We start from the raw sequence: 12,588 nt of genomic DNA, 5'->3' as shown, positions 1-12,588 counted from the left end.
GTCAGATCATTAAGCAGAGAAATTTATCCAACAGGGATGCTATTAAAGTAGAAGAGAAGGGGAGGAAATGAGATTTTCTTGATAGCCTTTTGATATAGTGTGGTGTATGGAAAAAAGGTTGTTCAGTCTAGATGCTGCTACAGCTGAAATGACCCTTGACTGCAATTCTCTCAATCAAAAAGGCGTTTTTCTCATTTGTGCTGCAATCCAAGCTAGATAATTACAGAAACTGCATGATTTTTTGTTAATCCTCTGCCTTGAATGAAATAAAGTAGTACTGGATTAATCCACATTAGAGAAACAAAAATAGAGTACAGCAGTACCTAGTTTGAAAGTAAAATGTTACAAAAAAGCACTTTCATGTCTGCAGTTTCCTTAATATTATTCCCCATGGAAAAATGATTTGGTTTCTCCTTGCACTTCCAGCAGTGGCATTTTATCAGTTTGATTCTCTAAAATTAATGTTTGCTGTTAAACAGGTCTGAGCAGCATTCCTTGTGCCTTGTTCACTTGTAGCTTATCTTATTCACTCCTGCTCTTAACAAATTTTTATCTCCTTATGATGTGTTCTTGATTTATTCTGAATATGCTTCTGTAGAGATGATAAATGCTTACATAAAGAGTGAAGTAAATGAGAATATATTGGTCAATTTTTTGATGTTGCTTGGATTCACTGCTTTCTTCCTTGTCTGCTTTTTAGATTTTAGATCATTAATTTTGCTTGCGTTTTTTTTTTTTTCACTTCACTTAAGCAGGTTTTTCCTGCTGTTTGCTAAAATGGGAGTTACTTTCTTTCCATTACCCAATAGTTCCCTTGATTTTTTTTTTTTTCATTATTTCAGTTTCTGTGATAGCTGATGGCCTTTACTTGTAAAAAAAAAAAAAAACCCACTGGCTTGAGTAGTGGTTCAGCACAAAAATTGATTCCATGCAAGAATTTTTGTGTTTGTGTGTTTGTTTCTCTAGAAGCTCTTAATTCTTGTGCCAAGCAAACCAAAGGCAACTTCTCCAAGTATTGCTGGGGTGCTGGCCATCCTCAGGCACCACAACTGAGGTTTCAACAAGATTTATTTTCTTGTTTGTGTTTTCAGGATATGATTCTTGATTCAGGCTGTTTGCTCCTAATTTCTGCCTTTCAAACACAGGCCTGAACAAACTGGCCTTGAGGGCAGCAAAATATTTGAGACCTCCCATCTTGTTTTAGGCTTTTAACAGGGTGAAGCCAGTTTGAAAGCTGGTATAGTCCTGTGGCAAGTGGTGGGTGTTTCTGGAAAGGTCTTGAGGATTACACACATCTGGACAGAAAACTTCCCCCAGATGTGTGAGCTCTAACAATGACCTGAAAATATTTGTCAGGGTTCTTGTCTTCACTTGCAGCAAGCACCTGCCTTGCAACATTTCCTTCCCTGTGATTTTAGCTTCTGCTTCCCATCCACCCCCTGCTAATTGGCTTCCTCCAGCCTTCTGCTTCCTCTCTGCTCTCCTCTAAGCAGCTACACAAGTTGCACTATGATTCAGTTTTCTTCCTGAAGAGCTCAAAATAATGACTTCTGTTCCATCCTGTTCAGTCTTTCACAACATTCAACTCCTTGGTTCCTCTGGCCCTGCTTGTGTTGCCCTGTATGGGAAGGGAAGGAGGATGGGGAGGATCCAGGAACTCGGGGTGCTTTGCCCCTTAGCAAGCTGCTGGTTTCCACATCCTGTAGCTGTGCTGCTGGGATTGAGACTTCAGCTCTTTTCTGAACTTTTTTTCATCTTAGTTGTGAGAAAACATAACTTCTTGCTGAAGGTGAGAGCTAGAAAAATACTTCTGCTGTTGAAAGAGCTTTTGGAGCACAACCTTAGAACAGCTGAGGCTGATTTAATGCTCTTGTACATATGAATTTCCTCATCTGTGTGAATGATTGTGTTTAGAGGCAATATGTAAGATTTGAAAAAATACAGCAGATATTGCTGGTGGCTGGGGAGTGATTCTTTTTCAAAGAATAGCAACACTAATAATAACACTTAAAATTGTTATTATTGGAGTGTGCAGAAAATTAGTACATTTGTTGAATAAAATGAGATCTGTAGGGATATCCTATTTTAGTGTTTGTATATATTTTATCTTCCTGATAGCGTGGTGAGTGTCTAACAATTAAATTCATATTTAAGTCTGTGTTACTTTTTAAATCCTTACCATGCTTACCCATGATTGGAAATCAAATTATCTGTGTTCTATGTAGCTTTTCTGAGTGATGCTTGAAACAAAGGATGATTGTGATTGAGTCTGTTTTTTTGCAGTGCAGGTTCTCTTTTTTTGGTGCAGGATATATGACCTACAATAACGTTTGTGGTCTCTATTGAAGGTATTGCTATCAAAGAGTCAGCAAAAGTGGTGGATCAAGCACAAAGGAGGGTTTTGAAAGGTGTGGATGATTTAGACTTCTTCATTGGGGACGAAGCAATAGAAAAACCAACTTATGCAACCAAGGTATTAAGAAATTTTTAAAACAATTGTTCAATACTGTTCAGCAAGCATCATGTGTACAGTAAATATAATAGTAAGAATGCTTTTTGGATAGTTGAAATCTTATTTATTAACTGTGTTTAAATAGAAAATAAGCTTGGTATTAGTTTTGTTAAACTTGGGGAGCCTGTGGGAATTTGCAAAACACTGTGAATATATATGAATTTAATATATATAAATTTCTTCATAAGTAAAAGGAGTCTGAGAGAGTCTTTAGTGGGAATGCCACATTCTCTTGTTCCTTGGCAACTTCTATCAGAAGCATCAGAGTGGGACATTGGACTGGGGGAACTTTTGGTTTATCCCAGTGCCAGCATTCTGCTGTAGTGAGAAAAATGCATTGTGTTGTCTCTGCTACTAAAGGTTGGAATCAGAGTTTTGAGTAGGGGAAGCCTAAATCAAGGTTTCTTGGTTGTGTGGATCATATGCTTCTACTGCAGTTGAAAACAGATTTTTTTTTTTGTTTGGTTTGAGGGTGTTTGGTTTCCCTTTTCTTTTTGTTTCCAATTATAATCTGATATTTTCTCCAACAGTGGCCTATCCGCCATGGTATAGTTGAAGACTGGGACTTGATGGAGAGGTTTATGGAGCAAGTAATCTTTAAGTATTTAAGGGCAGAACCTGAGGACCATTATTTTCTTTTGGTAGGTAAATTTATGCCCTGCATAAGAAATTCCATATGATGAATAGCAATGTGCTGATTTATGTAAATTCTCAAATATAAATATGCATATTTTGAAAGCAGAAGTAAATAAATTACCAAGAGCTTTCTTGAGCTGCCTTAAGCAGCTTTAATTTTCTGAAAATGTCATTGTGTCTGAACAGCAAACATTTTTCTATTCTCATGTTCCTCCAAATTGTCTGATTCATCACTTTCTTATTTTCCTTCTCCACTGAATTCAATGATCTCAAGTTTATATGTTTGAGACAAAAAAAAACAAACTTGTGTTTTGACTTTACATAATTGCAATTATTTTGTTTTTACAGTACTGCCATCTGGATGAAGTATCTAGAGAGTAAATTTTTGTCTTTTATTTTCTGTGAAACTGGAAGGGTTGTCCTATCTAGGCTGATTAGATCTCAATTAAGGTCAATGTTATTGTGAAGCATCTACTATTCCTTAGTATTTTATTTAGGGCCATTGAAATATGCAATTTGGTTTAGTGTGTTATTTATAGACCAAGTTTGAAATTAGAGGTGTTGGCTATACCTGTTTATTTGCCTTCATCTTCTTAAAGCAATGATTAGGTCCAGTTGCTCAAGGCTGTGTCCAGCCAAGCTGTGAATATCTCCAAGGCTCAAAATGCCTTAACAACCCTGGGCCCATTTGCAATATTTGAACACCTCTAAGTTGCCTTTTTTCTTCCTAATACCTACTTAGGATTTCCTAAGTTGAGTTTTGTGTTCCTGGTTCTTTTTCCTAAGACCTTTGTGAACAGTCTGACTCCCTCCTTTTTCCCCTCCTGTTACACAGTTGCTGTAATATTAGAGTGGTATTTTCTTTTCTCAAGTATTCTGTAGCACTATCCAAAATGCTCCTTCAGAGTTGAGTCTTGAGTATGTTTGAGATTCCAATGAAAGCTGTAGCACACTATTATGGTATGTTTTATGTTATTCACCTTCTCTCTCTTGAGTGCATTCTACAGCTGAGCATATCAACTTGTGTTACAGTGGCTGCCTTTTGAAGGAAAACAGCTCTTTTCAATAAGAAATCTAAAAAAATGTCATTTTTTTATATGTGCTAAATTGCATCCTTTGACATATTGTGATAGTCTTTGATTCTTCCAAGTGAAATAAAAAGTTGTAATGAACTAACCAACCCACAAAGGAGGTCTTGGATGTAAATTCTGAAGCAGTAACGGATGTACTTTTTATTGGACTTATGTTTTTCTTTCTTTTAATGCAATTTGCAATAATTCTTAAAAGCACCCATTGTCCATTACTATTTTTGCATGCTATTGTTGTTGAATGACTCATCTTAACAAAACTTAGCAGTTGATGTTTTTTTTTTTTTAAGTGAAATCTTTGGTATGAAAGTAAAACTCATGGGATGGTTGTTTTTTTTTTGTTTTTTTTTTTTTTCTTGTCTCACAGACTGAGCCTCCATTAAATACTCCAGAAAATAGAGAATATACTGCTGAAATCATGTTTGAATCTTTCAACGTTCCAGGGCTATATATTGCTGTTCAGGTAAGGGCAGGGCTGTTGAAAGTTACAGCTGCAATATTTCTGTGTGGGCTAAAACTCATTTCACTGTCAAAAAACTGTGTAAGTAGTGTTTGGAATATGTTTATGTCCTTCTGGTTGGCAGTTGCAGCACTGCATGTTTGACATGCTTTGATTTGTGGGTGGTCACTGAATACAGTTCCTGTTGCCTCTACAGGCTTCTGAGCAGTAGAGTATTATATGTGTTGCACCATAAGTAAATAAAAAACCACATCACAATAATTCTATTAATCCAAGAACTGAATCCCTTTCAGTATCAAGTAACGAAAAATTCTTTGAGCATGGCTGAGAAAACATCAGGCAAGTGTCAGAAATTATTTATGCAGCCTTTTTTTTTTTTTTTGAAGCTGTTATGTAGACATGTATAAAGTTATTAAATCGGTTTTCATGCTGTAAATTGCCATGGGGGTGTCAGTCTGTCCTTGGGAGGGGTGGTGCAAGGTGAGATCTGCAGACAGATGTTTTTCTAATGTTTGATTTTTGTTTTTTTCCAAGGCTGTCCTTGCCTTAGCTGCATCTTGGACGTCAAGACAAGTAGGAGAGCGAACACTGACTGGCACAGTTATAGACAGTGGAGATGGTGTCACTCATGTTATTCCTGTGGTAAGTGTGCCTCAAAGCTGCACAATAGCTTCAATGGGGAACAGCTTGTCCTCTGAGTTCTCTGAAGTGTACACCTACACACTCTCAAGTATAGATAGGAGTCTTCAGAAACGTCAGATAATTCCCAGGGCTGTGGGTGTGAGTTTTGGTTCATTATCTAGTGCAGAAACTCTTGAGGAACTTCTCTGAGTTTGGAAGGGCTAATTGTCTTTCAGTGACTTACCTTAAAAGGTGAATTGCCAAGGCCATGCTAAGTGATGGGTGAAATTGCTTTAGCACATTTCCAATTTGATTTGCTGGTAAAAGTGAATAGGCTCTTCACAGTAGTCAGTACAGAAAGTTTGTGTGTTTATTTTCATTTAGCTCAGTCCATTTATATATAAAATAGAAATAATACAAGTAATAAATATTAGAGGGTGGATTTGAAGAGAAAAACTATTGTTTATAGTTTTTTTTCCATCTGTTCCCAGTATTTAGTAGTGCTTCAGCCATACAGGCAATAGCAAAATTCCTGCTTGACTGGAAGAAAACAACCTCTAGGGCTGGTTAGTCTGTTTGAATATCTATTCCAATTCATCAGGTTGCTGGAGCAGGAACTTAGGTGATTGTGTGATGTTTTATTAAATAATGAACACCTAGAGCTGCAGTAATTTTCCTTACTGTCAAATTATTGCCCACTCTTTCCTGGTGGAGTTAAATTCATATCTGTGTACCAGAGACATTTGTATTTTCAAAATTAAGTTAGATAACAATTTTTAAGACTAAAATCTGTGTAAAGCTTTATCATGCCACAGTAACAGCAGTTTTTAAAAAACAGTAGCACTGGTGGTAGTCAAACATACACTGTCATGTAACAGTTTCGTACTTATTTTGGTGGAATATTGTGGCTAAATCTTTGTTCATCCTGTAAATCCAAGTTAATGTTTTTTTTTAATAAGATTTAGGAAACAATTGACATCTCAGACCTTATATAGGTAAACTTTAAAATTATACTTAGGAGTTCACATTACTGTTTAAAACAGTTGAACTTTTCCCGATTTGTGGGTTTGTTGTTTTTTAAAATTGAAATGAGAGTAGATATTCTATATAACTTTGAAGCATTAACCTCCTTTGCAGAATGTAATTTGCTTCTGAAATTTTTAAACATGTTGGAAAAATTGTCAACATTTTTCTACCACTTCTGTTATAAAATAAAGAGGAATTAACAAATACTTCTGTCTGTAGTGAAGCTAACAGTAGTGGTAGATTTTTTTTTATGACATTGTTTTCTGTGTTAGTAAGACATTTTAGTATGAACATAAGGGGAGTGTGTGTATAGGAAAACTTAAGCATTTTATGAGTATGGTATCTTGATTCCTCTGTTTGGATTTAGCAGGTCTGGTAGGTTTGAAGGCCAGCCTTTCACACTTTTTCTTTATTTACACCAGATGTTTTTAATGCATTGATACTAGTCCCCAGGATGTGTGACTTGTAAGGGCAGGTTGATGGATGAGGATGGGCCAGTCTGATGTTCTGAGCAGTCTCAATTAATGTGCTGAAATGATGCATTTTCTCCCTGCTTTCAGAAAATTAATTTTGGTTCATGTGGATTATTACGTCTTACATCAGTGGCTGTGACTGCAGGGCCACATCAGTTATTCTAAAATAATATTTCACGAAAAAGGTTCCTTGACCTTTTTGGTAAGAGTAACCTCATTTTGAAGAGAAAATAAAGGCCAAGGAATAGTGAGTATAGTGATTTGTCTGCCTTATGTACTAGTGACCTTTCTGTTCCTTCTAACCTTGTAAGAATTATGAAAAAATGCCATGCAAAGTAAAGTAAGGCTATATTGTGAAGAATTGGATTTGTGGTAATTAAATGAGCCAGCCTCAGAATCACAGGTAGTGGGTAGGAGTCTAGACCCCATGCCTTTCTCTCTCCCTCTGAGCTTTGGTGAAGGTAGCTCTTATCAGGATCTTTGTGCCCATTTTGCTTACAGGCTGAAGGATATGTGATTGGCAGCTGTATCAAACACATTCCAATTGCTGGGAGAGATATCACATACTTCATTCAGCAGTTGCTGAGGGAGAGAGAAGTAGGAATTCCTCCTGAACAATCCTTGGAAACAGCTAAAGCAGTGAAGGTAATGTGAATGGTACAGATCTTAGGGTTATTTTATATCACAACTTGTTATCTGGTTTAAAGTACAAGAATATCTGAAAGTAATTGTACTTCTGAGTAATGGGTCTCTGATTCTAAGTAATATAAAAATGTCTTAATAATGTAATAACACAAAATAGCTTTAACTCAAGGTTTACAGTTGGGTTATACTTAGTTTAGCCTGGAATTTCACTCTTCACCTGTTGTCTCCCGTCTCTCTTCCCTCCATTATCATTATTGTTGTTATTATCCTGTTGCTATTATTATTGTAATGTTCTGTAGGAAATACTGTTGGCTGGATGTGTCATATAGAGAGCTGTAATTGCTTTTACATTCTTTCTGAATATTAATGTGTCCTTTTCTGTAATACACATTACATAGAGAACAAAGCTATTCTGAAAGACATTCAGTTTAAAGTACACTTAAATTTTGTTTCTCTGGCAGTTCTTCAATGCATTTCAGAATTAATTTCTCACAATCATCGAAGTTTAGAGGAAAAGAAAAAAGAAAAGAAATTTAGCTCAGCAAGAGCCTTCAGTGCTGCACAGAAATGATCTGTAGTAGCAGAGCCATTATCTACCTGTGTACAGTAAATGTCAGCTCAGCTGTTTTGAGGCCTATTCTTTATCTGTCAAGTCATTCCTTTCTCTTAAAACTTGAAATTACTACATTTTTTTGACATTTCTTACCTGTTTTCTGTACTTTAGATCGTTCTAACTGTATCTCTTCAATTTTCAGGAGCGCTTTAGTTATGTTTGCCCTGACTTAGTAAAAGAATTTAACAAGTATGACACAGATGGTACAAAGTGGATTAAACAATATACTGGAATTAATGCTATCTCAAAGAAAGAATTTACCATTGATGTTGGTTATGAGAGATTCCTGGGGCCAGAGATTTTCTTCCATCCTGAGGTAAGTTGATTTGACTTGTCTGTACATTGTTTTAAAAGCATTTTAGATGATAACATGGAAATCCTATTTGCAAAATTGTAAAGAAGTAGTTATCCTGGCACGTCTTGTTTATAAATAGATACCAGCTATTGCTGGAAGTCAGCATGTATTGATTTTTGACTGCTGCTATTTTTATACAAATCCAGGTTGATACACAAAGCACTTATAAATGGCAGCAAAAAGATTTAATAACTGTTTCCATTATTAGTTTTCATGCCATTTCTAGTATAATAGAATGGTTCTTTCCTTTTTTCCTCTTAGCCTCTTTTCCTTTGCAATATGTGATCCTTCACAGTGACTTGATTTTATTCCTGATTTCAGTTTGCTAATCCTGACTTTACACAACCAATCTCAGAAGTAGTAGATGAAGTTATTCAGAATTGTCCCATTGATGTTAGACGTCCTCTATATAAGGTCAGTAGCTATGATGTCTTTTTTTAATGTATGGGTTTTAGAAGAATTGTCATTTTTATCAAGGTGTATGTTTGAAACTCTTCAAAACCAAATGAACAAAATTAACCATTTTTTCTAGAAATAAATCTAATATGCAGAAGGCTTTGTTGTTCACTTAGACATTTTCAGAATGTGTTTTTTCATTAGGGAAACAAAAAATGAGCAGAAGTGGTGAGATGTAATAAGATATAAATAGATTTTAAAGCACAGCCAATTTTTATGTGGCAAACTATTGGTGAATTCATGTTATGTCATGCTTATATAATTTACAGTAAAAGCATATTTGCTTTTAAAAACTTACATTTGCTTTAAAAACTTACATTTAAATATGGAATTTAGGAACTGGGTGAAGTTGGAAACTTGCATTTTCAGACATGCCTAACAAGTTTTGTTATTCCAAACAGAATATTGTCCTCTCTGGAGGCTCAACCATGTTCAGGGACTTTGGTCGCCGTTTACAGCGAGACTTGAAAAGGACTGTGGATGCCAGGCTGAAACTTAGTGAAGAACTTAGTGGTGGCAGACTGAAGGTAGGTTTGTGCAGCTCACACACTTAACTGGCATCTGTTACCTGCAGAATGTGCAAATAACATCTTGCAATGATTGTGGTCTTTGTTGGAATGTCTTTGCCTTGTTTGGAGTTCTTGCAGAGGCTTTTCAGAGTTTTATCCATCACATAGCAGCAGTTGGCCTCTCCAGCTGTCTTTGTGCTTGTTTATTGATCAGTTACAGTTCACTGTGCTCAGTCTTTTGAGCTTGAAGATAAGAGATGAATCAAGCTCATTGTTGAGCCACCAGGAGAGTCAGGAGCATGTGTCCTGTGAGCAATCAGGGAGTCTTGATTAGAGAAGGGAGGGCGTTGGGACTCCTGATAGTGCCTCAGTACATGTGGGGAAATTACTGATTTTGATTAATTTCAGCTGGATAAAACCCTAAATACCTTCCTGGCTTCATAGCTTACCCTGCCTTGAGCAGGAGGCCAAACTAGAGACATGATGGTCCCTTCCCACCTCAATTATCTTATGATCCTGTAAGTGACTTTGCTTTTACTAAAGTGCATCCTTAATTTGTGCTCTTTCCTCTTCAGACCTCTCACCTAACTGTTGCATCTTTCTGTTGTATCTGCATAAATAAAAGGCCAGCAGAGAAAAAAAAAAAATCATGCATTCTTCCTTTGGAAGCAAAATTCAAATGAATTTGCTAATTGATTTTTTAGTTGCAATCTAGCTAGGTGAGCTCAAACAATCCTTTCAAGTCCCACCAGAGCTTTATAATCTGCCATGTAGAAACTCTGAAATTACAGTCATACACAGTTCTGTGGCCTAAGAAACATCATCTAGTCTCTGTTTTCTTTACTAGACTTGTACCACTTGGTAAGGAAGCAGAATCTGAGTAAGGAAATTGGATGTGATTCTTTTCTTTTAAGTGCCAGGCATGGCAATGAATCACTGGCTGGAGTTTTACAAATGTGTTACAGAAAATTTTTAGATACTGTTTCAAATTTCAGCAGGTTGGGCTGGAACAAATAAATTCTGAAACTGTGACATACTCTAGCAGTTTTGATTGGCACCAGTGAGGAATAGGTTGTGTATCTGTGGAGGGAAAGGCTGGCTGGAGTGACTCCTCTAGTTCAGGAAACCATGACTGACTGTTTTGATCCTGGAAAAACCTTCAGTGTGCTACTGATGCTTTGTTAGAGAAATCACAGGAAACTTGAAAATTATCTTCCTAAAGTGTGGCTTTTTGAAAAGTTTAGGTAGTATAAGACCAATGCATATAAATAAGTACATAGTCCATCAAGAAATGAATTCAGAACATAATGTTAAAAAATGGGTGTGAATTGAAATATCTCTTATATCTCAGGTAACTTCATCTGTAAGCAGGAGCTGTTTCTTACCCTTCATTGTACAAGTGAAAGTCTGATGCCATAAATATAAATTTACATGTACAGCATTCATGAAAACAGTAATTTATTAAAAGTAAGCTTGGTATGTACATTCCTTTAAAACTAGATCTGTTTTTTAGCAGCAGAAGTGACTTTTGGTGTGTTGCTTTTCTGTCCTCTGTCCTGCAGCCGAAGCCCATTGATGTCCAAGTCATTACACACCATATGCAGAGATATGCAGTCTGGTTTGGAGGATCAATGCTGGCTTCCACAGTGAGTATAGCTGTAAAGCTGGGCATGCTTGAGCCATTCTGGCTGTGCTGTGCTTTTGGAGCTCTCATTTCACCTTCATTGTATATTAAATGTGATAGGGGGATTTCTGATAGGCCTCAGTAAATATACCTTCCCTGTTTTTGCATTAGACTTCAAAGACTTGGAAGAGCAAATGAAAACTGAATTAAAGCTTTGTGTGAGTTGTTAAATACTGCATTTTAGTTTTGTGGCAGAATATATTCTTTGCATTAGTGTTTAGCCATTTGTGGTGTAAGTAAATTTTAGGATTTCTGTGCTGTCTTTTTTTTTTTTTCATCTTTTTAATGGCTACATAAAGGTTAATATTGTTAAAATTAGATATATATATACCATACACTAATGTTCTTTTCCTTCCTTTTACAGCCTGAATTCTACCAAGTATGCCATACCAAAAAAGATTATGAAGAGATTGGCCCTAGCATCTGTCGTCACAACCCTGTGTTTGGAGTCATGTCTTAAAGCTGACCCTGCAGGGGCCAGGGATGGGGAAGTGGGGAGGAGGAAGAGTCTTTCTGATTACTTGTTTGTCTGATGGCTGGTATTAAAGATAACAAACATGACTTGACAATAAGAAAAAGACCAAACCCAATTAAGCAGGATCATTTTAATAAATGTCTCAACATGCGGATATAGTGGAAAGCCAAAATGATCACATTTTTTCTTTAGATTGATTATTTGAACTTGTGCGTAACAAAACAAAAAAAAAGGTGGTTTTTAGTTCTTTCTGTGCCCTGATATTTTGTATATTAATGAATTATCCAAGATCTGATGGGATTTGATGGTGTGTAGATAGTCAGCTCTCTAATGCTTCCATTGCACCCCTTCATGGGTGCAATACAGGAGCTTGTTTATATTTCATACTTTTTTATACTTTGAGGAAAAATATGAATAAAAGAAACTGTAATATTTGAGGAAAAAAAAAATTTACCAGTGACCAACTTGAAAGCAAATTAAAAAAAAAAGAAAAAGTCATGACTCATGCAACTAGCTCTTGCTAGTGTAAATCCTGGGTTCCATACAATGCGAGTGCTTTTGGAACTAAGAAGCTACTATCTTGGATTAACCAATGCCTGCTAGTGCTTTCTGATTACTTGGTGCATTTTCATACTATCTCTTGCTTTAAAAAAAAAAAAAAAAAAGTAAAGACAAGACTGTTGGACCAGTATTGCAGTTCTGTAGTGTCATTTCTAATTAAACCAAATAATCAGGTTATCAAAATTTGGTGTATTTAAAGCCTAACACCATTCCAATAAAGGCACAAAATTTCTTTTTATGTTGGTGTCAGACTTGTTAATCTCATGTCATGGGAAGTTCTGAGCATGGGTCCCTACATATCCACTGTGGCTTTTGAGGAGTGAGGTTGGTCTGTGAGGTAGAGATGTAATGTGCTTTGTGTAACTCCAGTGTGAGCATTTTAGATCTGCAGTTTGTGTGTTCAGCTAGTTAGCACTTACCTAGAGAAGCCTGACAGCTCCTCCATTGTTGGGTTTGTTCATCTACTTTGTTCTG

General features: G+C 36.3%; 1 protein-coding gene across 1 annotated transcript in view; it reads left to right on the top strand.

The window, feature by feature from the left end:
• Positions 1-12,352, top strand: part of ACTR3 (actin related protein 3) — a 28,375-nt gene extending 16,023 nt beyond the window's left edge. The window contains exons 3-12 of the mRNA XM_079310540.1: positions 2,349-2,473; positions 3,043-3,153; positions 4,604-4,699; positions 5,231-5,338; positions 7,318-7,461; positions 8,217-8,390; positions 8,751-8,843; positions 9,287-9,412; positions 10,957-11,040; positions 11,443-12,352. Coding sequence (XP_079166666.1) covers positions 2,349-2,473; positions 3,043-3,153; positions 4,604-4,699; positions 5,231-5,338; positions 7,318-7,461; positions 8,217-8,390; positions 8,751-8,843; positions 9,287-9,412; positions 10,957-11,040; positions 11,443-11,538 — 1,157 coding nt within the window. The 3' untranslated portion in view covers positions 11,539-12,352. The remainder of the gene's footprint in view (positions 1-2,348; positions 2,474-3,042; positions 3,154-4,603; positions 4,700-5,230; positions 5,339-7,317; positions 7,462-8,216; positions 8,391-8,750; positions 8,844-9,286; positions 9,413-10,956; positions 11,041-11,442) is intronic.
• The last annotated feature ends 236 nt before the right edge of the window (positions 12,353-12,588 follow it).

Source organism: Erithacus rubecula (genome assembly GCF_903797595.1).
Source record: "Erithacus rubecula genome assembly, chromosome: 8".
Classification (NCBI taxonomy): Eukaryota; Metazoa; Chordata; class Aves; order Passeriformes; family Muscicapidae; genus Erithacus; species Erithacus rubecula.
The sequence above is the reverse complement of the archived record's forward strand: the minus strand, read 5'-3'. Positions and strand labels throughout refer to the sequence as shown.